This window comes from Rattus norvegicus, chromosome 8 (genome assembly GCF_021556685.1).
Source record: "Rattus norvegicus strain SHRSP/BbbUtx chromosome 8, alternate assembly SHRSP_T2T, whole genome shotgun sequence".
NCBI classification, from domain to species: Eukaryota; Metazoa; Chordata; class Mammalia; order Rodentia; family Muridae; genus Rattus; species Rattus norvegicus.
In genome coordinates this window covers 67,657,303-67,684,242 of record NC_141541.1, presented here as the reverse complement: position 1 = coordinate 67,684,242, position 26,940 = coordinate 67,657,303, and the positions used below count along the sequence as shown (strand labels likewise).

General features: G+C 47.2%; 1 protein-coding gene across 2 annotated transcripts; it reads right to left on the bottom strand.

Annotated features, from left to right (window-relative positions):
• Positions 1 to 519: 519 nt before the first annotated feature.
• On the bottom strand, positions 520 to 25,447 carry Hexa (hexosaminidase subunit alpha). Of its 2 annotated transcripts, NM_001004443.1 has the most exons (14): positions 25,153 to 25,436; positions 11,132 to 11,224; positions 9,913 to 9,978; positions 8,552 to 8,598; positions 8,086 to 8,196; positions 7,359 to 7,460; positions 6,229 to 6,361; positions 4,611 to 4,791; positions 3,541 to 3,624; positions 3,183 to 3,255; positions 2,459 to 2,642; positions 2,192 to 2,282; positions 1,565 to 1,669; positions 531 to 755 (listed from the first exon to the last, which is right to left on the bottom strand). In NM_001004443.1, exons 1-14 carry the CDS (start codon positions 25,403 to 25,405, stop codon positions 692 to 694), a joined length of 1,587 nt encoding a protein of 528 aa, NP_001004443.1. In that variant the 5' UTR covers positions 25,406 to 25,436; the 3' UTR covers positions 531 to 691. The 2 variants fall into 2 exon arrangements, 1 of the variants encoding a protein (NP_001004443.1); XR_015626429.1 differs by lacking the exon at positions 3,183 to 3,255 and having other exon boundaries at positions 520 to 755; positions 25,153 to 25,447.
• Between the last annotated feature and the right edge of the window lie 1,493 nt (positions 25,448 to 26,940).

Here is a 26,940-nt window from a genome sequence, read left to right as displayed (position 1 = left end):
GCTTGGCCCAGACGGGACGCCTCAGAAACAAGTCCTTCAAATTCAACACTTGGATGTGGGTGTTGGTGTGTGGCAACCTGGGAGGCAGAAGGCTCAGAAAATTCAAGGCCATCAGGTTCGAGGCTAGCCTGACTCACATAAAACTCTTGCCTCAAAACAAAAGGAAAATTGAAATACTTTATCTCAGCAGTGTGTGAACCACAACAGTACATACATAGTGGGTCATGGAAACTCAGGAACCCAGGAGACAGTAGAGCAGAGGCTCAAGGGAAGGGACTACTGGGACCTGGCTCAATCTGGAGCTCCTCTAAGCTCCCAGAGCATCTTCTTCCATATGCAGAAGGCTTGGAAAGGACACACAATGAAGTGACCTTTCTGAGGACAGACATGTGGGAGAACTGGCAAAGTATCCATCGCCTTTGAACCTGTATGACCCAGGTGCAGGTCCTGAGTCTAACCAGTGGTGACCCGTGGGCCATTCATGCTTTTTTTCTCTTTTACACAGGTGACCCAAGCTGATTAGAGAAAATGCCACATAGATCTTTATTGAACACCAGTGCCAGCACCAGCCTCCTCCTCTCTAGTCACAGGAGCACATGGGCCAGGGGCTTTCTCCCCCTGCAGGGAGGCAGTGGAAGCCTAACCCGGGAACTGCTCTCTTAAGGCCTCCTGGGTGCTCAGTACTGCTGGCTCAAGTATGCTCAAACTCCTGCTCACAGTAGCCCACGCTGATGGGCTGGGCCTGGATTCCTCTCCTGTAAGAGAGCACAAAGAAATGGAAGATCAAGTATTTGGCTTTGGACTATGGCAACACTGTCTCCACAAGAACCAAGAGTCCCCTTCCCATTTCAATGAATCTCAGAATATTACTGTATTCAAATTACTTGTGACCTCACTCCAAGGTTCCTGCAGGTCTCTACTCCCCCCAAATTCAGTTACTTTGGAAAAGAGGCCAGGCCCTGAAGGAGTCTGATGTTCTTGGCCCACTCAGATGTCCACTCCTACTTATTTCTAATGTTCTTTAAGCACAGCAGTGGAAAAGACTGAGCTGGGGACCAACCTGTCCTTGGAGCTAAGGCTCGATGTCCTAAGAACTGACCTTTAGGGACCTCCAAGCATACTGCCATTATTACTATCAACAACAACAACAACAACAACAACAACAACAACAACACAAAAAAAGAAACAAAACAAAAAAACCCAACATGCTTGGAGGTAACCAAATACTAGCTCAATCGCTCAATGTCTTAGGGCCCATGATGCAGGATTCTCAGCCATGTCTGCTGTTTCTAGGCTATCAAATGACTGCTTACACAAGCCATAGTCAAGGGAGGTACAGGCATTCATGAGAGTCAGTCAGAGCGACAGGTTCAAATCCTGCTTTCTACCGATTTTTAATAACGTACTCAGGATACTCTGAAAATGAGGACAAAATTTTCCAACCTGTGGGCTATGATACAAATTTAGCAGGACGGAGCTGTCAGTAATGGTACCTGGCACAAGAAGCTTCCAAAAGTTTCGGCTTTTACTCTTTTCTTCTCAGATCTGCCCATAGCCTGCTTACCTCAGCAGCTCACAGCGGAAATGGGACAGACGTTTAAAGGCAAAGTCCATATTAGTCGTCAGGTTACTGCTCCACAGTCTTTCGGCAATGGCACCTGCTCTGGGCCTACAGGAGGGAGTGCACAGCAGATTGGGCCCCGGGTGTCTTCCTTCCCAGACACCTTGTTCAAGGCCAACAACTGGATGAGGGCTCTCAGGCAGTTCCACTTCATTAAAACCGTGCTCATTAGTACAGAAACAGTGATCCCAAGCCGCTCCTCTCCCAAATACAGGAACAAGGGCAAGCCTCAGAGGCATGTTAGCTGAGAGTTAACTTGGCGTACCCAACAGTATTTGGGAAGGCTACCGAGAAAATGCCTTTACCCTTGGGTTCTTCATGGTGCTTGTTTAGTGGAGACAATGGCCATTCTCCTGCATACCTAATGCTTTATTGGAAGGAAGCACACACAGAGAAGCCATGTGGGACGTGAGCATCCCATGCAAGGAGAAGCATCATCTTAATGCCCTCCTCTCAGGGGGAGGCACTGGGTAGCCAGAAGGAACTGAGACTGTGAGGCCTAAGCCTGGCCTCAAGCCTAAGCTCTGCATCCTCTATTCTACCCTCCTGGCCTCACCCCAAAATCCTTACCAGAGCCTGGGGACAAGGTTTGTGCTGTCCACATACTCTCCCCACATACAGGCTTCCCCTCCAATGACCAGAGCCTTTTGTGCAGGTGTACCTGAGGGAAAACAACAGACCATGGTGGTGAGGCTCCCTTGTAACTATCCTAGTGTGGCCTTCTTCTCAGAAAGGCTATTTCATTTCCTAAGCTACAGTGTCTTCGTCGCCCCTCTTAACTCCCAGCCTGCATCTGTGCCCAGACTCTGGCCGGCTCACAGAGTACTCCACTCTCACCACGAAATGCCAGGGGCTCCACTTTGTACATTTCCTTCCAGTCAGGGCCATACTTCACCCGGTTCAGGTACCAGGGAGCAGACAGCAGGGCCCGGAAGCCAGCCTGGGTGATGGCCTCTATCTCCTTCATGTACTGGACCGGCATCTCTTCCCGCCACACCTGTATGATTGTGTCTGGCCGAACCTGTCATGAACGGTCAGAGGCAGTCATGACACGGAGTTCAGAAGACCCTCCAGGTTCATTCTTATGCTTCATACCCAGGCCACCGAGAGCTCCCTACTTCCCAGCAGCAAAGGATGCTTCGGACTCCGTCCTTGATCTCACACACATCCTTGACAGAGTTGAGGTATTCACTACTTAACAGAGCTCCCTGGTGCTCCCCTCCCAGCCCCACTGCAGCTTCCCTGTCTACATGAAGAAGTAATTACTGGTTGAGAGCTGAGGAGGAATGGCAATGGGGTGCAAAGAAACAGAGGATCTAAGTCCATGACTCAGGAGGAGACACAACACATCAAGCCTCAGAATCCCAAACAGCCACAATTAGATAAGAGGCCCTGACTCCGAACACTAGCAGTCACACTTTTGTAGCTCTTCAGAGAGCTGGAGAGATGCCACACAGTGCTCTGACCACAGAGCCTACTGGCAACATGGCTGGTCCCTACAGAGGTCGGGGAGGGCCAGAGAGATAGAGACAGGGGCACCTCTCCTCTGCCCCTGGCTCACCTTCACTTTATTATCAAATACTTCCTGCCACACCACATAGCCCTTGTCATAATCAGAGACGATGTCCAGCAGCCTGGAGAGGAGAGGAGCATCAGCAAAGTGTCACTCGGCTGTAAGTGTCACTCGGCTGTGTGTGCCAGCCCTCTAGGTGCTGAGCCTGGCAGGGCCTATCCCTGACTGGGTGTGACCATCTTTGGGTCTATCTCCTGACCACTCTAAACCTGAAAGGATAGGACAAAGGGACCCTGGGGGGTGGGGGGCAGGGAGTGGTCCTAGGGGCTGACTCTAGTACTGAGAACAGACACTATTCCCCACAGAAGGTGACTCCTACTATGCCCCGCCCTCCTTCCTTTCTCACGTCTGGATGTAGAATGACTCCAGCTGCTTGTAGTCAGTAAAGCCCTTTTTCTTCATGAAGGCCTGGATGTTGGGGTTGGACTTCCTGAGAAGCCAGAAAAGAGTCATGATTAGCTCTTCCATCAATTTGAAGCCATGACAACCTGAAGTTAGTCATCTAACCTCCTGCAAATGCCCCTTTCACCTAAAATACCAAAACCACCAGAGACAGCCAAAGGTCTCTAGTGAAACTGTAGCCATGCAAAGCTGTATGGAACAACAGACACAGGCTAAGAAAGAAAGAAGCCTGCTCTTGAGGAGTCTCGAGTCCACGCTCTCGGGGAGAATGCATCTTCCATTTGCTCTCTGGATCACACTGGTTTCTGCCTCTGCTGTCCTAATAGCCTATGACCTCTGACCTGCTGCAGACTCCTTAACCTAACCTGTCTGTGTTTGCTTCCAGGCTTTTCTCATCATGTTCCCAAACACAAACTATTTCCTCAGACTCAACTCTGAGGCCTACCTCTCAGAGGCCCCTTGGTCCCTTTTGGGCCCTGTAGATCTGAGAGTTTGAACTTTACGACTTAACATTAATTAGGTCTTTTCACTTATTAATCCTGAATTCTGTAGTTCATGTAGACTCATGCTTTTAGATTTAAAACTTTATGTGTATATATGTGCATGCATGTGTGCAGGGTCCCACCAAGGCTGTAAGATATCAGATCCCTTGGCTCTCGAGCTATAGGCATTCCTGAGCTGTCTACCGTGGGGGCTGGACTCCGACCCCAGTCCTCTGGTAACATCAGTCAATGCTCTAGCTTGCACTAGACTCTTGGATTATTTTAAGCCTTCTTACGAGGGGATTATTTTTCTCTACCTTCCATTTTTCCAAGAGAGTTCTAGGTTCAGAATGAGGACATCTTAACTATCTCAGGGATGTGCGGAGGAGGAAGGGCTCACACCAACAACCTTGTTCCTCACATAAGGGCCTCTCTGGGCTGGGCCATGGCCCCCTCAGAAGTGGGTCCTTAAGTATTGGCACACTGAGCAACCCACCCTTAGGCTGATGCATGAAGTCCAAATGGCTCATACCAGCAGGTGAAGTCAACTTCATCTCCTCCCAGGTGGAGATAAAAGTCAGGGAAGACAGAGCTGATCTCCAGGAAGAATGTGCTCATGAAGTCGTAGGTGCTGTTGAGGCTGGGGTTCACAGGTCCATAGGTGCCAGAGAGACGGGACCCAGAGTAGCAAGGTGTTAATAATCCAGGGACACCTAAGTTAATAGAGAACCCACAAGTGTTACAAATATACTTGCCAGTGTATACTCCTGCACATTAGGCCCTACTGTAGAGTACATGACTATGTTCATCCACATGTGTAGTACTGGCTATTCACAGACATCAGTAACAACCTGTTTAGTCACAATCAAGTAAATACAAGTGTATCTACCATCAGAGACTGAGGCTGGGTTACAGGTATATAAACACTGATGTGTACGATCTTGTCTCAATACACGTTCTCCAGCTCCTCAAGGCTACTGTCTGTTCTCCAGGGGACGGCCCGACAGCACCCACTGACAGCCTCTCCACTCTAGCTCCTGCTGCCCAGTTCCACATTTCCTGAGGGCTGTGTCTGGGCCTGGAAGCTTCCAGGTGTGGCTGAGGCCAGGTAGCAGCCCTTTCTAATCTCCCCATAGGTGTCATCTGGGGGTTCACTCTGGGTTCGTGGATACAGAAGCAAGTGAGTGAGCAGGAAAAATTACCATTTAGTGGTGATCTCTGGAGGCTAGCCTCAATCTTTTTGTTTTGTTTTAAGACAGGGTTTCTCTGTGTAGCCCTGGATATCATGGAACTCACTCTGTAGACCAGGCTGGCCTTAAACTCAGGTATCCGCCCAACTCTGCCTCCTGAGTGCTGGGACAAAGATATGTGCCATCACCCCCAAGTCCCATCTTCTTTCATACAAGTTCTACCCAAGGGGTCAAACTCCTCGGTATCTACTCTAATGCATAGAACTTACAGCAGTGCCTGAGAAACACTTGATTTGGTTAGGGGAGGGGGCAGGGAAGAGGGCAGAAGCCTGAGTCACTTATGCCTCAGGCTGACATTGACTTTGAGATGCTCTTGCCTTCGTGGTTTCCTAAGTGTTGGGTTTATAGATGTCTACCAATATGCCTGGCCCCTTCCCTTACACAAATACATACACATACACACACATACATACATACATACATACATATATCATTTCAAGGCTTGTTTTATGTATATGGATGTTTTGTCTGTGTATGTGTATTTGCACACCAAAAGATATCAGATCCCATAGGACTACTGTTATAGATGTTAATTATCTGCCAGGTGGGTGCTGGGAATTGAACCTAGGATTTCTGGAAGAACAATCTGTTCTCTTATTTGCTGAGTCATCATCTCTCCAGCTCCATCTGCCCATAATTTTAATAGTGAAAGTGCTCTCTGCATAAATTAAATTTTTCCCAGGAGCAGCCTGGAGCAGGAAGACTTTGCGGCCAAGACACACCTTTAGAAATGACTTCCGTAGCAGGAAGCAAGGGTGAGGACTGTGCTGGTAGGCTCAGTTGAGCCACCTCTGGAATGAACTTCCTCTGGGCAGGAGTTGATGGAGGACAGTTGGACATATAAGAGCCAAGGCCCTGGAGCCCCCTGAGCAGACCCTCCAACTGTGGCACTATTCTTACCTGCCCCCCAGGACAAAGTGTGGCCAGGAGTGTCAAATTCGGCCAGCACTCGGATACCCCGAAGCCTTGCATATTCAATGACCTCCTTCACATCCTGTGCTGTGTAGATGTGGGTAACAGGGTTGAAGGACCCCTGAAAAGCAGAAGATACCCTTCAGATTCTCATTCTCTGTGGCTATTTGGAACAGAAGCTATTCAAACACCCTGAATTTTAGAACACTTGTCTACAGCCCATATGTACTGGTGACTTCTTCAAGAGTCTAATATGATAAAACTATGATAATAAAGTTTCCCAAAAGCGATCACAGCTACTGCTCCCTTCTGTGGAATGTGCATACCTGCATGCAGCAGCCCCATTGCGTGTTCCTATACAATGTTCTCTTATTTTCTGAGACAGGATTTGTAATGGTTTGAGTAAGAATGGCTCCCATGTGGGCTGGAGAGTTGACTCAGTGGTTAAAAGCATTGACTGCTTTTCCAGAGGTCCTAAGTTCAATTCCCAGCAACCACATGGTGGCTCATCTGTAATGGGATCCAATGCCCTCTTCTGGTGAGACTGAGCGACAAGACAGTGTACTCATATCCAGTGGCTCACTCTCCCATAGATCTGCTGCCTGCAGATCTGAAAGAAGAACTCTCAAGCACCATGGCTGCCTGCATGATGACAATGGACTAAATCTTCCAACTGTAAGCAAGGCCCCAATTAAATGCTTTTATTCATAAGTGTTGCTGTCATCATGGTGTCTCTTCAGAGCAATAGAATATTGAGACCAGGGCCACTCACTGAACCTGAACCTCAGCACTGAGCTCCACGGACCCACGTCCATTCTCCCCCTCCCCAAGTCCTCAGCAGACTGCCCCACCTTCCCAGGACAACATCTGCTTTACCTGGGATTCTAAGGCTAATGACATAGATAAGGAATTATGTCCATTTAACAGAATGTGTGTGACTAACATCAAACACCAAAACCAGGAGACACTAGCCACCAAAGGCTACAGAACAGTCTAATGTGCAGACTTTAATCCGTGGGTCTCACGTCAACGCTGCTGCTCTTTCCCTCTGATTGGTTAGGTTGAGAACTACTGCCCTTGAGAACCTGGAGACCACGCTTGTGTCAGGTGACTCATACCTTTCTGGTGAGCTCTGGGAAGGTGAAGCTCTCGTATGGGAAGGAAGAGTCGTCCACCAAGTGCCAGTGGAACACGTTGAATTTATTGTACGCCATGACATCCTGGAGGGTCAGAGCACAGATAAGAACCCCAGACTGGGCAGACTGCTCTACACACAACAGCAAAACTTAACCTTCCTCAAGTTCCAGGGATGCACTTGTATTTCTCTAAGTCAGATCTAGGCCAGATCTTCCTGTGAGCAAGCATGTTTCAGAGCCATCTTCCAGATGAATTCTGACTGCAGCACTGAGGAGAGGTGCAGTCACTGTAGAGCCCTCTCGATTTCTAAAGTCCTCCTGTATCTCAGAGCAACACCTCCTGCTCCTCCCATCTAACTGTGAGGCCTGCTGGGAACGCAGCTGCCCCATAGCTCAACTCACAGAGGCCAAAGCTGACATCTATGTCAGCTCCCCCGGTTCCACCAAAGGGACAAAGAAAAGGAGCCACATGCGGCAGGGGAACAAGAACAACAGAACACAGGAGGTTAGCAGCTTCCCCAGCACGGCTTTAGAGCAGCTTTCCTACCATCTTGACCTAATTAAACTGCAGTCCCCAGCCTCAGAAACAGTGTGAGCAACACTGTATCCAAGCCCACCTTATCCTGGAGTAGGCAGTCTTCTCCCATGGCTCACAGAGTTGTATACAAATGCTCTATTGTGCCCACTACCCAGAACTAGGCCTGATTACCAGTGTGTTCAGGATGCTAGATAACGGCAGGTAATGGCGAGATGTATCCAGCAGTATGCCCCGGTGAGGGAATCGAGGAAAGTCTGTAATCTTTGTCTTGTTGATAAAGAACTGTGTGGAACAAACACTGAATGTATCAGGATTCAAAGAGAACTTACCATGGGGACAGGAGAAAGACTCTCCCAAGATCCCCAAAATATAATGTGTGAATGTTCTCCAAAGTAACTTCCTTCTACTCTTCCCACCAACCTCTCCCCATCAAAGATCGAAAGCAACTGTCCCACACCAACCAAACACAAGCATCCCATGTGCTACTCAATCTTCAAACTGGAATTTCCCAAAGCCAGCAGGCTTATTTTCTTCAAAGCAAGATGGCATCAAGATAATTGCTAAATGACCCACATTACAGTATCTCCAAACAGACTCTACCCTATTTCTTCCCAGACTCCTCTGGGGCCAGACTTACCGTGCCCTCAGCTGACTTCCAAACAAGCTGACTGAAAGTCTCCAGACCTGTGGAGGAGAGGAGAGGCAGAGTGAAGACCCTGGGAGTGAAAAGGTGTGTCCACTTGAAAAGGAGTACCCCAGTGTGCTGAACACTTGGAAAGGGTACGCCAGTGTGCTGACCATAACGTCTCCCAGTGAACCATGAAAAGAGAATCACGGGTTGGGGATTTAGCTCAGTGGTAGAGCGCTTGCCTAGGAAGCGCAAGGCCCTGGGTTCAGTCCCCAGCTCCGAAAAAAAAAAAAAAAAAAAAAAACAAAAAGGGGGTTGGGGATTTAGCTCAGGGGTAGAGCGCTTGCCTAGCAAACGCAAGGCCCTGGGTTCAGTCCCCAGCTCCGAAAAAAAAAAAAAAAAAAACAAAAAGGGGGTTGGGGATTTAGCTCAGGGGTAGAGCGCTTGCCTAGCAAACGCAAGGCCCTGGGTTCAGTCCCCAGCTCCAAAAAAAAAAAAAAAAGAAAAAAAAAGAAAAGAGAATCACAACCCTGAGATCAAGGAATCTGGACCCACAGCTGCCCTTCTTCTGTTTCTGAGGGGGCTCAGCTGTCGAAGGCTGAGGTATGAGAGGCAGCAACTACCCTCAGGGTCTGCCTAATCACCAACACTGACTTGGAGTCTACTAAGGCCCAAGTACTAGCAGACTGAGTTCAGAGTGTTGCGTATTCTCAGCGGCTTGGGCCCTACTTTGAGAAACAACAGAAGTTCCACAAAATATCCTGAGTGCCCAGATTGCAAGATAAAAGACTCATCAGACCTCAATGGTTAGGCAGGACCTGTAAAGTACTTTACTGTGTGCTGTCTGGACCTCTTCCCACTTAGAGTGGGATCTCAAATCTGTAGTATTGCACCTTTTGTGAAAGAGAGCAGAGGACAGAGTGGGGTTTGTGTATTTTTTCTTCAAAGTATACAGGCAGGTAGTAAATTAACAGAAACTGGTACTGTGCCTCAACCTTGGCCTCCTAAGAGCACATACTACAGCATGAGTCATATCCCACTTGTGTTCGTTCGTTCTCTCTCTCTCTCTCTCTCTCTCTCTCTCTCTCTCTCTCCCCCCTCCCTCCCTCTTTCCCTGAGATGGCTGGTAGTCTAGCTGTATTACCCAGAATGAATTCCTAGCTCAAGTAATCTTCCTATTTTAGCTTCCTGACTTGCTGGTACTATTAGCATACACAACTGGCTTGCCTGGGTTAGCTTTCCTTCTTAAAGACTTCCCAACTGTGTCTGAGTGAGCAGGACAGCAGCAAGTTACACACAGCTGCAGGACGAGCAATGCCCCAATTAGCCTCTTTATTTCCTAAGTGTCACAGCCTTCCCCACCGAGTTACCTCGCAGAGCGCCCCAGACAGTCTCAGAGGAGAGTAAACACTGGTCATCATTAATGGTTAGGGTGTCTGAAATGACAAAAATTAAGTATCCTGTATCAATCTCTGAATAAACAAGAAAGCAAACAAACAGGACTGAGGACAACACAGGGTAGGATGCCTGCCATCACAGGGATTCTCAGTATCCCTGTAAAAGCCAGACTCAGTGGCACACACAACTGATGTCCTGGGGGAATGGGAGGCAGGGTGGAGACAAACAGATCCCAGGCGCTTAGTCAGTTAGTCTAGTGAAATGTCGAGCTGCGGGCTCAGGAAAGACACCATTAGGTGTCTCCACCATTAGGTGGAGAGTGACCAAGGAAGACACCTCAGACAAAAGTCTGGCTTTCATGTGCACACACGGACAAACAGACACAATTCACACATACAAATGAGTAAATAGACCAGCAAACATTCAAACAGCAGGCTTGGCCAAGGATACATGTGGTTCACCCTAGGCAGGGTCCTCTGCAAAGCACCAACCACCCAGCTTGCCGATTAAGTTTCCCCACAAGAATCATGGGATTCTTCCTATTAGCTTTCAGCCAAGAAGTGTGACCTCAGCTGGCCTGCAGGCTCCATCCAGGAAGCAACACTGACAAGCCTTTGCGACTTACTACCTCAAATTGCCTTTCATCCAGGCTTCACCAATTAACCCAAGAATCTGAGGAAGAATCCAATACTCCAATATTTACATTGGAGACTTCAAAGTCCCAAATCTGTAGCTCAGGACCAGTGACTTAGCTTCACTATAGTATAAATGACCCCATATAACTTCCCTCCAGTATCCAATGTCCTTGAGAAAAACCCAGCAAAGTGTCCACACACCTCTTTTTTTCTTTTTCTAGACAAGGTTTCTCTGGGTAACCCTAACTGTCCTAGAATTCCCTTTGTAGACCAGGCTGGCCTTAAACTCACAGAGATCTGCCTGCCTCTGCCTTCCAAGTACAGGGATTAAAGGTGAGTGCAACGATGCCTGGTGATGTGTCGTCATTTCTTCATCAGTCCAGAAGGCCAGTGTTCCATGGGGCTTAGTTAAGAGTCTATGTGGCATTTTCTGTGAGTCTTGACACTTGGTGAGCCCCACCCTAAGGTCACTCAGCAGCAGCCTAACCCAGGATAGCTGGAGGGACAGTCCCAGACAAGAGCTTGATTTGAAGACAGAAAACAGAATGGTACTTACAATTTTCTACGGACTCCAAATTAGGAAACTCATTACATTCGGCTGTGACGACAGAGACCATCAGAATGTTCTTCCCCAACGGCTGCTGTTTTTCTGTGAAGACAAAGTAGTCTCAATGGGCTGACCTCCCCCAGAGTCATCAGGCAATCCCACAGCTCTCTAGGAAGGTCCCTAGCTCTGGTCCCTCTGAAAGGGAGGGCATTTCTTCTTGGCCTTGGTCCTGCCTGGTCAGCCTTTGCTCAGCCCATGCTCCTACCTCCCCTAGCAGCCAGCTCTGCCGCTGCTGCCGCCATTTGAACTAGCTGGCATCTTTCCCCATCAGTCTCCTCTGTACAGCCCCAAGCACAGTTTCAAAGTCTCCACGGCAGCTGCTCACAGAGAAGGCTTCAGGACACCCTGATGGACAGACTCTGCTGCTACTTGGTCACCACATAGGAAGCTACCAGGCAAACCAGCCATGTCACAGGATTCATTAACATTTTCTCCCCCTGCCCCGAAACATTTTTCCATGATCAATTTGTTTTGACACAGAATCTTGCTTTGTTGCCCTAGCTGACTCAGAACTTGTTATGGGGACCAAGCTGGTCCCCAACTTACGGCAAGCCTCTTGCCTCTCTGCCCACTGAGGGCTGGGGTTAGAATTAGGAAGCTGCCACACCTAAGGTCACATCTGGACTGGATATGTGCACCCTTACCTTATTGTAGACCAGGACACTCTATACAGTACTGCTTTTCAAAGTTCCCCATAAAGGAAGTCCCACTTTGTTAAAGCCCACAAGGTAAGGCACAGACAGAACAGTGGCCAGGAGGCCCCGGTGATGAGGATGACGGTTAGGCAATCAGCCCACGGCTAGTCTATCAGCCCACGGCTAGGCCATCAGCCTATTGCACTGTCCTTTCCCCAGCAGGTTCTCTAGGTTAAATTTCTGCTCTCAAAGGGAAAAGCCCTCCTGCATGCGCCAACCAGTCCGCACTGCTGACTACAGACCCCAGGTCACTCAGGCAGAAAGGCAAAGCATTTCTCTCCCTATTTTCTAACTCTGTGGATTTCAGAGTGCTTTTTTTTTTTTTTTTTTTTTTTTGGTCTATTTTGTTTTGTGAGACAAGGTATTGCCCAGGTTAACTTCAAGTGTGCAGCAATCTTCCTGCCTCGGTCTCCTGAGTGCTAGGATTTCAGGCATGTACCACCACTCAGCTTGCAAAGTGGTCTGCTTTTACTGCCTTAAGCTGAATGAAGCTCTCCACTCTTTCCTGGAGCTGTATGCACGTCGCTGACTCTGCAATACCCTTAACACCTTTCAAATTACAATGTTAGGGAGAGGGTGGCTTGGCAGCAAGAAGGCAGGGAGAGTCTTCAGAACCAGAACAATCCCAAATGTTACCCATCTCCAAGCAGAAGGGACCCAAGTGCCATAAGCCTTGTGAAGAAAGTCAAACCAGAGATGCTAGGCTTTGCCGTGTGTCTACACCTCAGCTCTCAAGATGCCAGTCACTCAGTATCTTTCTACCCCCAAAGTCAAACAGATCTCTCCCCTCACACTAAGCATCCTGTATCCCCAACCCACTAATCCCTACTTAAACCTCTCAGGGAAGAGAAGAAAGGTCCAGGCCTCCTTGTCATCCTCTTGGTCCTCAGTCTGCCCAATGAGAAGTCACAAGTCACCCACATTTATTTACCACCATCACGGTCCTGACGGAAAAATGGAGTCAAGCTGCAAACTGCAGGCTTGTCTGAGCCACCACTTGGAAAGCAGGGAAATGCCTATTTTTTGTTAAATGTCGCATTTATTTTTCTAAGCACACACACTTGCTGCCCCTGATCTGGGTGAGGAGATGTGTCACAGAGTCTTTTGAAGACCTAGAGTAGGAAAGCCCTTCCCCACAGATAAGGATCCCTCTCCAGCTATACTGTGTGAACCCTGACACTCCCAGGACTGCCTGGCTTTGTGCTGATAAAAGTCAATGCCAAGGCTGGGGCTAAACAAGCTCCCAGAGGGAAGGTCTGGGGGAGGTGACAAAACAGGAGGGACACTGGGTCATCTGAAAGAATGTAAACACTGTGTCACCATTTGTTTTCCGCCTCTATGCTGCTACTGTGCCAGCTCTGAAGAAAGCAGGAAACAGGTAGGAGTTGGTACAGCCGCCTCTACATTCACCAACACTCCTGGCATTAAGAACCGAGGTGGGGGAGGCTGGGTATGGTAGAATCCACCCAGCCAGCAAACACTAGGTGTGCGTGCCAGGAGGTCAGCTGGGAGAACAGGAAGCTGTGAAAGCTCAGGTGCCCAGGCGCAGCATAAGCAAGCTTGCTTAAGGTTGCGAAAGCTGGTTCTGCAATGGCCAAACCAAGCAGGTCTTGGGCTTCCACAACAATGCCCGGGTGACCACATTCCTTCTCCTATGACTTATCCATGACTGCAGATGGACAAAGTTCTTCAGGGTCCTACGTCATGTCCTCTACCTCCAACCTTGCTCGGCATCCTGCTTTTATCAGCTTAAATGAAATGTTCTCTTCTTTGGGTTTATAAAAAAGTTTGTATCCTTTTTCTGACTGAAGTTACTGAAAAAGTAAAACAGCCCAAAGGTACCTGAATATTAAAAACATTGTAAGCATCGCATCCCCGTCCTCGGTTCCCTCACTGACAACCCTCACTCCTACCGACATGGAATTCTGACAAGGGCCTTCTCATCACACAAGTCCCACACAGGTAGTTTCTCTGGATTCTATCACACAGTTCCCCCACTTCACATGGAATTCTGACAAGGGCCTTCTCATCACACAAGTCCCACACAGGTAGTTTCTCTGGATTCTATCACACAGTTCCCCCACTTCCTGTCTGTACATCCTCTCCTGCCTGTTTCCTTACTTGCTGGGCAGACACACAGGAGTAATGGCAACAACTGCCAATAGCCTGTCTATCATAGCCAAGGAGTAAAATCCTTCATCTGCCAGCTGGGCCTCAGTCTCTGCTCTCCACTATGACCTGGCTTCCCTAGACACACTCTTTTGAAAATGGCTTCACCAAAATTCTGTGCTTCTGTAACTAAGTTCATGGGATCTTTTCCAGTTCATTCATTTACTCATATCATACAGTCACTCAATATTTACCGAGGGCCTACTAAGTGCAAGGCTTATACAGCAGTGATCAAAATGAACAAAAAAAAAAAAAAATCCCTGCTGTCAGGAAGATCCTGCTGTCCTAGAGACCACTCTCCTCTTTCTGGATGTCAGGCATCCCTGATAAAGCCTGAACGGAAACAAAGCTCCTCTATGTGGCCTCTGGTAGCAAAGGGCTCTAACCCCGGCACTTGGGAGGCAGAGGAAGATGGACCCCTCTGACCTCAAGACAGCTTGATCTACATAGTGGATTCCATGCTAGTCAGGGCTATGTAATGAGACCCTGTCTCAAAATGAAAACAAACTTCCATTGATTTACGAGACTCTGCTCTCTTGGTCTTCTACCTCCTTGAACATGGCCATCTTTTCAGATGCCAGCCTTTCTCTTCCTCCTCTGTGGAGAGCTTTTGGGGCTGCTTCTGGGAATTTGGCAGGAATTTGACATTGGGCTGGGACAAGGAAGTAGGCTCAAGAGGATACATCTCAGGAATGTGTTCTTTGTATCTTGACGGGTCTTACTAAGATTCTGAGTACAGTAATCAAGGGACCTTTGTTTGTGCCTTTCGACCGACCAGTGTTTTGTAGGTACCTAGAAAGACAGTCGTTTTCTTTTTAGGCCTCCCTCCTCCTTGGTCACCCCTCATTCTGTTTTTCTGGCCAGTCCCTCTGTGGAGCTCTACAACTGTACACATCTGGCCAACTGAGTCAAGAGCCACTGCATCTTCAGTGGGCGAGTCTCTGCTAACAGTGCATATTCACCCGCCCAAAAGTATCCTCCTCAACACTTTCCACCTAGGAGAATACAGACCCACTCACTCAGAACAGTGTTAAACATTGTCCGAAGCTCTAAAAGCTCAGCAGTTAAATAAAAAATCCAATTAAGTCTTATAACAATCATCAGGGGGTTGGGGATTTAGCTCAGTGGTAGAGCGCTTGCCTAGGAAGCGCAAGGCCCTGGGTTCGATCCCCAGCTCCAGGGGGAAAAAACAAACAAACAAAAAAACCCCAATCATCAGCTCTGAGCCTTGTGCCACACCCTCACTGGGCCAAAGCCTCAGTTCAGCCTGTTGTACTTTCTCTCCCACATAAAACACCACCCAGGTGGTCCCTCCCCACCTCCACACATTCCTCACTTCAATTCACTACCTTCTGGGACTCTATTGGCATGAACTTCCGACCATGACGATCTCCAAGTAAACCTCCTAATGGGTCTGGGGATGCAACTGGGAGAAAAACCCCTTGCCCAGCATCATGAAGCTCATGAAGCTCATGAAGCTCATTTGACACCCAGCACCAAAAGCAAGAAAAGATCCTCTGGTCTAATAGTGCCCCGTGGTTTTCAGGTGAAGCCCAGAGGCCACTGGATGATGACCTTAAGGTTCATCTTCTTTCTTGATCTATTCAGGAATCCTCGTCATAGCAAAGTGAGCTCTTCCCAGAATCCTGGAATACTCCTGTCTTATCCATACTTTTCTCATTACAAATTGCTTCCTGCAATTAAAACAAACTTGGCAACACTTGTTGGGCTAAGAAATAGTTCTGGTTTTCCTTTTACAAGACTCTTTTGGCCGTTCCCCCACCCTTTCCTGAGAGCTTCCTATGTGACCATGGAGTACACATACATTTTTCACAACACTTATCTTAATAAAAGCTGTCTATCTCCTCACCTAGGCTGTAAGTTCCTCAACAGCAGGGACCAATCTGTGTCTTTGTGTTCCCAGTGCCTGATACACGGTAGTCAGTCAATAAGTGTTTGCTGAAAAAATGAATGATGCTACAATTAAAATATGCACATTTAATGCTATGGATGCATAATGACTGCTACACCATAGTCAGCCATAAATGGTAAACAGTTAACCTACAGAGTCCTTACACACCCAAATCTGGGAAAGGGTGCTAGGAACAGACCCAGGCTTATACAAAGCGCCTTTTCAGACACTCTCTGAAGAACACTGGGGCTATAAATCAAAAGCTTTTAGGCCCCTCCACATCTCTAGAGGGGAAATTTTGTAGGGCACCTGAGAACTACAAACCTTCACCTTAGTGCAAAACCTCCTCTCCCTCCACCCAGCTCACTCTTTCCCAAATCAAAGGACCCCATCTGTTGTGCACTGGATACAAAACCTTGGCAATGCAGAAAAAAAAATGATTGGGGTTGTTATAAAGTGGCATTTGGTTTGGCCCCTAGAGGACACCTTCCCACTCTGCCTACCCTGCCTGCCCCATAGGCTCTGGCATTCTAAAGTGACAAGGTTTGTTCTATGGGCACTCTGTCCTCCTCCCTCTTCCACCTCTCCACTCATCACATGTGGGCCTCACCAACTAAGACACATCAAGCACTCACTGTGCATCTCCACAGTTCTAAGTGCTGGGGCGGTTAAAAGAAAAACCTGCCCTGGTCCCTGCCCTCGAGGAGTTCACAGTGTAGTGGGAAGACACATGGTTATTACACCCTGTGATGAGCTAAGGCACACAGACAGCACAACTGCCTCCAGAGAGGTAAGATGGCTTAGCACCAGAAAGCCCCTGTGTATGATCTGGAAGCACAACTGTGTTCTCAGAGGTCTCCAGCAGCATGGGACATATTTAGGTGTGACTAGGGTAGGCAGGGTCACTCCATACAACTTTAGATTTTTATGTACATGAGCATGAGATTTGTAGATCTTTAAATATCAAGGGGAATCCACCATTATTTGTAAGTAGTGAACAAATTGAATTAATGGAACACTCCTTAACGTATCTAACTCCTTTTTATGACATTGAAGTTTCTGAATTTCAAAAATCTTTTCTTCCAGCAAAGACAAGAGTTCCTGTCTGTTAATAGCTGACTGTCCTGAAACTTGCTTTGTAGATCAGGCTGGTCTCAAACTCACAGAGGTCCACCAGTCTCTGCCTCCTCTGTGCTGGGATTAAGGGTGCACCACCACGCCCTACTATTTTAAAACTTTTAGTTTGGGTGTAGGGGGTTCACAACATGTATGTTGTATGTGGGGGTCAAAGGACAACATGCAGAGCTAGTCCTCCTCTTCTGCTGTGGTGTCCAGAAGATCAAAACTAGGTTGTCCAGCTTGGGGCAAGCACTTTTACCCACTAAGCCTGTATGCTTTGAAGGCTCCTAATATTTCTAATGTTTTTTTTTTTTTTTTTTTTTTTTCGGAGCTGGGGACCGAACCCAGGGCCTTGCGCTTCCTAGGTAAGCGCTCTACCACTGAGCTAAATCCCCAGCCCCTATTTCTAATGTTTTTATATTATAGCAGTTGTTTATGAGAATTTTAAGTTTTTGTTTTTGTTTTTTTAGACAGGGTTCTATGTGTCTTGGAACGTGCTCTATAGACCAGGCTGGTCTTAAACTCACAGACAGATCTACCTGACTCTGCCTCCTACGTGCTGGGATTAAAGGTGTGGGCCGCCACCACCCAGGTGCAGAACACTTTTTTTTATTTAAGAGACAGGAATATTAGGCAGATATGAAACTTTTTGGTTATGATACTTTCAAATGTTTTATTTATTTGCAATTGAAACCCACAGATGTGAGCCAATTCTCCACATTCTCTCACCATTAGCCCTTCTCAAGTCTCTCTCTACTAATCGGTTAGGAAAACAAAAGAAGGGCTGGAGAGATGGCTCAGTGGTTAAGAGAGAGCCTGCTGCTCTTCCCGGGGATGAGTTCAGTTCCCAGCACTCATATGGTATGAGTCACAACTACCCATAACTCCAGATCCAGGGGGTGTGATACCCTTGTCTGGACTTGTGAGCACTGTCACACACAGCCACAGAGACCTTCAAACATTCAAACAAAAGCACGTTCTCATTAACAATTTTAAGCATTGTTCACAATCACTAGTGTACCACCATGCCTGGCTAATTATTTTTCTTTTATTGCTTTTTGAAACTCTTTTTTAGATTTTTAACCTTGTCTGCTTTATTTATGTAAGTCCAGAACTTTGCCAGGTTTAGGCAAGTGCTCTCTCTACTACTGATGGAATCCCAAGGAATTAACCTTATCTTTTTAAGATGCAAATACTTGGCCTATTTTATCCACTTTTTCTTTCTATGTTGTTTTTTGGAGATTGGTGTTTTGAAACAAGGTTATCTCATGGTAATCCAGGATTGTTCAGATTTGGGTAATCTTCCTGCCTCAGCCTCTGAAATGTGGTGACAAGGGCTGGAGAGATGGCTCAGCATCAGAGCACTGACTGCTCTTCCAGAGGTCCTGAGTTCAATTCCCAGCAACCACCTACTGAAATGTGAGCCTACAGATGGAAGCCACATGCCCCTCTTGATCTTTAATTTTGCAATTTCCTTTAGTTTTCATATAGCAAATAGTTTTTCTTTATGTTCTCACCTTCGCTTAGGAAGGCTTAGGACTGCAAATTCCCAGTAATGCTTCTATCTTAGAGATTTGATCTTCAGACATTTAGTCTATCTGGAATTTATGTGTGGCAAGAGGTAGAGTTTACTTTTTCCAAATGGACAACTAATCATCCTTATATATATTTCCTGATAGATCATCTCTTCACTCCGGACTGGAAACAGTCTTTAGCAATATGCTAACCACGTAATATACCCTTGAACACACGTTAAGTTCCCACATTAAGTCTTGTTGGTCTATCTCCCTGGCAATTTTATGATCAAAAAAAACATATAAGCCCCCTAGCTCATTTTATGCTACACTCCCATCCAGTAAGGTTATCCCTCCACGACCCCTGCGTCACACACCAGCCACCTTTGCACACCCTTTCATGGCTACTTAACTCCCACACCACCAGCTCTCTCCATTCCCTCCATTCTTTCCAGAACAATGCCCCCCACCCCCACACCTAGCTCTGAGAAGAAGTGTCATCTCATCCTAGAGCTGAGACGTGGTGCTGCTTCTGACCATCTCCCTGGCCGACCCTACTTCCATGCCCGTCTTCCGTGACTCAGGTTATCTAGCCGTGGAATCTGGAGTCTCTCCAACCACGGCACTCCGTAAGCTCCTAGGCACTTTGGTATGTGCACCATGTGCCCTGGAGTCTTGTGGCTGTCATAAGACCTGGACAATCAGAGGAAGAACTAGCCCACATTCTGGCTTAGTAGTTTCCTAGTAATGTCAGTAACCTACTCCTCCTCCTCAAACAGCCTCCAGCCATTGGGAGCCAGGGGAGTTCAGGGACCTAATGAACCTTCTGGTCTCTGCAATCTCCCAAGCTTTATTACCGCTCAACTGGCTATGATGCCCTGTACTAGACACACCCACAGCTAGACTTACAGTCAGTCAGATCAGTCCACCCTAGGTCTCTTGGTCAATTCTTTCTCTTTTCACTCCTTAGCACTTCCCCTTTTCTTCCTCTATTTTTGTGAATTGGCAGTGAGTTAGAACAAATACTCACACTGCTAAATGGCAAATATGGGAGTCATTTTCAGCACCCCACCCTCATCCTAACTCTAGACTTCCAAGCTCATCATCTCTGAAACCCCTGGGCAGTCCAGAGAGGCTAAGTCCCTGCAGCCACCAACTAGTCCAGCTACTGTCATCACTAACCACCACAAAAACTGCTGTCCCTGCCTCTAAGTATTACCACTGATGCCCCCCAGGCCACCAACTTAGCTGATGCTACCTGTGTAATGATACTTGCTAGCCTTCTTCTAATGCTCCTACTTATGACTGCTCACTAGGTGGCTTGGTGACTCTATTCAGAACTTGCTGTCCCGCCTGAGATCTGTTCAAACCAACCACATTGACCTTGAGTGTCCTGAATGAGGCTTAAAAGGCTTCTTTACAAGACGTTCTCTGGGGTGGAATAGCTCAGCATCACCGACATCTTCTAAGAAAAGCTTTTCCAAATACACCTTCCCCACATCCTTACACTTGGATCAGTCCTCCTCTTCTGTAGTCATCAAATATCACAGAAAAAATAGACTATTGTATGTTTATATCTTCACTTTCAGGGACTGTTTTTTTTTTTTTTTACACACAGCTGTCTTCAAATGTACTACACAGCTGAGGAAGATCTCCTTTGAGATCCTCCTGCCTCCACTTACTGAGTATTTGGATTATGTGTGCCGCCACGCCCACTACGTGCACACAAACCCAGGGCTTTGTGCATGCTCCGCGAGTACTCTACCATCTCAGCTACATCCCCAGACCGTAATTGTTAATTATTTAGGGATGAGAGCAGTTTGATTAATATAGTCTTTGAACTTAGCACTAATAACTAATTATAGTTGATTAATAAGCACTGATCGTAGTAAAGATGGAAGGAAGGAAGGAGGGAAGCTAGAAATACTTTTAGGAAGTGATAAATGCAGACAGGAAAGAAAGCACTCATTAACTGAATGGTAACGAGAAGTCAGATGTTAGATGTTTCTATTTGAAGTCACTAAGATATGATCAGAGCTTAATTTTCCCAGAGGTTAATAGTCTTCCAAATGACTAATTGTCCTGACAAAGATCTTCGTGAGCACTGTAGGGATGCCAAGAAGAGAGAAAATCTTGATGGACAGATCTAGATGGAATCGAGCCAGGAGCTGTGTAACTGTGACAGCCGTTCTGCCTTCAAGTCTCATGCAAACAGGAATGACACTGGCCCACGGAGCAGGCTGACAAAACATGCCGAACCGTAAGTGCCTGCCACTCAGTACACACATTTCCTTGCCCTTTCGGAAGTCCATTTTGCCACAGCACACCCTATTATGTGGCACTTACCCAGAGGAGCTGTGGGAGTGGGTGCCTTAGAGTATAACAATCAACTTCAAGGCTTCTTCCACCCGTGTGTGTTGGCACACATGGCAAACAGCCTGACAACCTAACACGCAAAGAAAGGGAGACCGAAACTCCTAATCTGCCCAGTCCAGGCCTGCAGTCTCAGTACACGTGTCCTCTTGGCTACTGTACTGCGACATCAAAGGTGAACAGTAGAGAGAGGTGAGGGTAGCACCCTGTACCTGATAAGCAGGCTCCCCCATTTCTGCCCCAAAGTTTTACAAAAGCACCAGGCTGCTGGCTGACTGCTCAGCTGATGGGCACCCCACTTCCTGCTCTGGAGCAGACAAGTCCATAAAAGGAACTCTGGCCACACTCACGCCTGACCAACGGGCACACCACTGTTAGCTGGGGAAACTTAAAGTCACAACTTAAGACAGAGGCAAAAACACAGAAAGAGAATACCTCCTGAGCATGGTGGTATTTGCTACAGCAAAGAACACAGAAGAAAACTCAATCTGTTTCTCTTAAGACTGTGAACTTTTATGACCTTGAAGCAGGTCACATAAAATATTGTACATGTTCACACACCCCTTTCATGTCTACATACCTAACCCAGTCTCCTGAGCTTCTCAGATTGTTAATAGCTCTACAATAGTGGAGAAAAAGCTCATTAATCAGATTGGTCAGACATACATGCATGTATGTATGTATGTGTGTATGTATGTATGTATTGACAAAGTCTCACTAAGTAGCCTGGCTGGGACCTCACTATATAAACTAGGCTGGCCTAGAACACAGAGATATCCTCTTGCCTAAGGCACGTGCCACAATGCCTGCTTTTGGTTCAAACATTTTCTTGAGCGGTGAAGGAAATCAAAACCTATGACTTTAACAATCAAAAAAGCTACAACATACCCAAGCATGAGATCTTAGACTTACACTTATAACAACTGCTGTTGTAAAGGAAACAAAACAGAACCAATGGTCAAGTTCACTGAGGCCCTACTTTACTCGTCTGAAATGAAGTTGAGAATAAGGAAATGGGAGGACGGCATGCCAGAGTTTTTTTTGTTTTTTTTCCGGAGCTGGGGACTGAACCCAGGGCCTTGCGCTTCCTAGGTAAGGGCTCTACCACTGAGCTAAATCCCCAGCCCAGAGTTTATATATATATATTTCTCTCATTATTTTGTTGGTGGTGATCAGATGCAGAAATTTGTGCACGCTAAGTGATCTACCACTAATTGGGGGCTTCAACTACATTTTATTTGAAAACATCACCGAGTCTTCCCCACTATTATACCTTCCTTCAAAGAGTGCAAAGATGTTTGCAGCTACTTTGTTCCAAGTGTCGGTCGGGCGATAGAAAACAAAACAAACAGGGGTGGAAGGGGAATGAGGAAGAAGCATGGAGTCTGGGAATTGGCTCCTATGAGGCCCTAGGATAAGTGATGAATACATGGGTTTCAGAGTTCAGCCCACAGTGCACACAGACTTCAAACACAATGTCCAAAAGGCAGGGAGAACAAGTGCAGCCCAAAGAAACAAGACTCAAAGACTTCACATACCATACATAAACTTCATACACACACCACAGGAGCTGAGCTTCTCAGGCTTAGAATTAGCCAGAATTATTCCGAAGGCATTATGATCTAAGTAATAAGAAAAAACACCCAGGGCTGGAGAGATGGCTCAGTGGTTAAGAGCACTGACTGCTCTTCCAGAGGTCCTGAGTTCAATTCCCAGCAACCACATGGTGGCTCACAACCATCTGTAAAGAGATCTGATGCCCTCTTCTGGTGTGTCTGAAGACAGCTACAGTGTACTCATATACACAAAATAAATATTGAAAGAAAGAAAAAAAGAAAGAGAAAGAAACGGAAGGAAGGAAGGAAGGAAGGAAGGAAGGAAGGAAGGAAGGAAGGAAGACCACCCAGCCCGTTGAAGACTATGGACAAAAATCACCCAAGGCCTTGAAAGTTCAAAATGAAATATATAATAAGTATATATTTTTGGCTCTCATCTAAATACAGTTGTTCCTAATACCTACCTCTTCTCTAAAGATATTTTATCATTATTTCTCATTATGTATCATTTCAACATACTCTATGTCATCGAGAAACTTTCTTCCTCTTTGAAAGCAATAAACGTAAAGGCAACCCAGTCTTCTACAAGAATAACCACAAGGCCACTTAAGAGCGCACAGATTTTTTTTCACTTGTTTTGAGATAGGGTCTCTGACAGCCCAAGGGAAATTCATTAAGTAGCCAAAGATGACTGTACTGGCTGGTTTAGTGTGTCAACTTGACACAAGCTCAAGTTATCACAGAGAAAGGAGCCTCAATTGAGGAAATGCCTCCATGACACCCAGCTGTAAGGCATTTTCTCAACAAGTGATCAAGGGGGAAGACCCAGCCCATTGTAGGTGGTGCCATCCCTGGGCTGGTAGTTTTGGGTTCTATAAAAAAGCAAGCTGAGCAAGCCGAGGGAAGCAAGCCAGTAAGAAACATCCCTCCATGGCCTCTGCATCAGCTGCTGCTTCCTGACCTGCTTGAGTTCCAGTCCTGACTTGCTTTGCTGATGAACAGCAATGTGGAAGTGTGAGCTGAATAAACCCTTCCCTCCCCAACCTGCTTCCTGGTCATGATGCTTGTGCAGGAAAAGAAAGCCTGACTAAGACAGAGGACCTTGAACTCTTGATCTTCCTGGCTCTACCTCCCAAATGCATATGCCATCATGACAGGTTTTATGAGATGCAGCAGGGTATTCAAAACCCGGCTCACTGCACTTTACCAACAGCCCGTAGAAAGGAGAGTTCTGCTCGTTACTCCTTCCCAGCCCTGCTGCCTGACCTTTGCTGTGTCTCTCCAAGATGCATTTCGCACTTCCAATTCTGTGACAAAAGGAGTCTGGGCAGAGGCTACAAGGTCCCTGCTCCTCCGACTTCCTCGAAATCAGCAAATCAGAAACCTGCACATCAACTTCTCTTTTGATGATCTTAGGAAAAATTAAGGAGGATGGAGATGCCATGTAGAATAAATCTCTTTTAACAAATGATTTGCAATTACCTAAGAAAGGTGCTTTTGAGACAGTTTTAACTCAGGAACAAAGACAACCTCACCACCCTCCCAACCACGCCACCCACCTCCAAATGTGGACGGCAAGGTCTCACATGCCAGAAAAAGAGAAGGGAAATGGCAAAGTATTCTATTTGATCCTTGACTGCTGTGCACTGTGACAAGCTGCCTCAAGCTCAGGCTCCTAGGCTCTCTCATGAGGGACTCGTTCCTCTGACGTCGAGCCAAAGCGGAGCTTTTGGTAATAAACACAAGAACAGGAAAGAACCAACCTTGTATCACAGCTCTTTCACACAATAGAACTAACCATGTTGCTTACAGGCACCCTTAGGGAAGAAAAGTCCAAAGGAGGCAACTTTAGAAGACTCAGACTATAATGACCTGACTTACAAACAGCCACTTGTTTACTGCCCAAGGATAAACTAATCAAATACCGATCCCGGCTGCAGAAGAACCAGATGTTGCTTTCAACTCTAGGATAAACGGATTTGGGAAGGAGCCAGCTTGTTCTGCTTAGCATCGACAGTACCGAGGTCCGAAACGGACAGGCACTCCAACACTGTTCACATCCATCCTTGTGGCTCCCCCCACACACAGGTTCATCACAGCCACCTGGGCGTCTGCTCCAGTCGCCTCTGCCTAGGTCTCCGGAAGCTCTTTGCCTTGGGTTCTGATTTCTCTCACATTTAAACATTTACTAACAAAGTTATGTGCCAGACACATGCTGGGTTCCGCTCTGCAACCCTGGTCACTGACTCACGGGAACCCTGACCACTTGAACATGTTCTAAAGGATCATCTTAAATGTCTATTGGCAACGTTATCGCCAATATTCTGACAGCCTGATTGAACTTTGGTCCTACAGTAGGCATTTCTAAAAAGTGAAAGCCTAAATAGAGCTCTCAAAAGGAGGATTCCGGATAAACTGTGACCCCAAGGAGTCAGATTAATAAAGGGGTGAACGGAGAAGGGGCTAGGCCCGGGAGGCCAGCTAGCTGGATAAAGAGCAAGGGGAGAAAGGTGTGGGGGGTGACTGACTGGGCTGTGCAGAGGCCAATGGGAGGGTGTCTGGGAGCCCGGCCGGGGCTGACCCACGCACGGAAGGCAGCCTCCTCGGAGGGAAGAAGCGGGCAGTGACTCACTTGAGAAGCTGGGTCGGGGCCAAGAGCCGGAACCGAAGAGCAGGCTACGGTAGCGTCGAAAGGCCTCGTCGAGGACAACGCAGCCCGCCTGCGCGGCCGAACCGGCATGGTACCGGAACTGGAAGTTGTTGGGGTACAGGGTGTAGCGCCGGTGGGAGGTTTGGATGTACTGGGGCCAGGGCCACAGCGCCGTGGCCAAGCAAGCCAACGCCGCCGCCAGCAGCAGCGAAACCCAGAGCCTGCAGCCGGCCATGGCCCACCGGCCAGCTCCCCTTCCAGCAGGCTGAGCCCACGTGAGGACCCGGTCAGGTGAGCGGCGCCCGCGTGACAATCGGAGGGTCACGTGAGCGAGCGGGAAGCAGGCAGGGCGGGCTCGATGTTTGCGAACGTTTGGCGACTGATTCCAAAGCTCCAGACCCGGTGGGCGGGAAGGATCGATCCCCGCCTTTGCCAAGCCTCTGTAACCTAGAGGCAGACTCCGCCCCTGGGCATGAAGTATTAGCAGGGACAAGGAAATACCGGAAGAAGAACAAGAATCCAATTAGTAGCGTCAACTGTGTGGCAGAAAAGGCACTTGAGCAGTATAAGTAATCATCAGCTCTAGGGCATTCAACCTGGGGCAATTGAAAGATGTCCCAAAGTCATGTTTTTTAAAAAATCGTTTGTGGGGGGCTGGAGAGATGGCTCAGTGGTGAAGAGCACTGGCTGTTCCAGAGGTCCTGAGTTCAATTCCCAGCAACCACATGGTGGCTCACAACTGTCTGTAGTGGGATCCAGTGCCCTTTTCTTGTGTGCCTTAAGATAGCCAGGGCGCACTCATCTTATTTGTAAAATAAATAAAATCTTTAAAAAAAATAGTTTGTGGTGACTCCTGGTTTTGATACCAGAATTTGTGAGGGAAAGGCAGGAAGATTGATGGATGTCTATAGCCAAGTGTGGACTATCTAGTGAGTGCCAGAACCCGGTGTGTTGGCATAAGCCTATAATCCAGTGCTCAGCAGGTCAAGGCAGAAAGATTGTTGCAAATGCAGAGGCCATATTTTTACTTCTGTAACTGAGAACTTAAGAAAATTTCTCTTAGCTAGAGGTGTAGCTCAGTGGTAGATAACTCATAGCATGCATGAGAATCCAGGTTTAACCCTCAGCCCTGAAGTGAGCAAGAGGAACAGTGGAAGAAAAGAAGGAGAACTTTCTCCTAGGTCTTTAATTGTGCTAAACCTAGTATCCCATAAAGTGATAATTTCTACAACCATAGTCCTAAGGCTTGCAGTCATCTTAAAAACAAAACAAAACAGGGCTGGAGAGATGGCTCAGTGGTTAAGAGCACTGACTGCTCTTCCAGAGGTCCTGAGTTCAATTCCCAGCAACCACATGGTGGCTCACAACCATATGTCATGGGATCTAGTACCCTCTTCTGGTGTGTCTGACACATCATTGTACTCATATACAAAGAATAAATAAAACCTTTACAAACCAAGCTTTAAGAGTCTTATGAAGCCCACGTTCATGCATGGTATGAAGACAAACTCTCTACTCTCTGTGATACATCATAAGCACACGCCAGCCTCGCCGTGTTTGGGGGAGCATGTTACATGTGTGTGGGTACATGTGTATATGTGAATGTATGGGCATACGTGTTGCTTGTGTGAACCAGTTGGCAGTATTTGGTGTCATTCCCCAAGTATCTCCCTGGTCTGGGGCTCCATAGTTAGGCCACTTTGGTCTAGTCAGTGAGTAGAAAGGATTCCCCGTCCCTGCCTTCCAGCACTGGGCTGTCAAACATATACT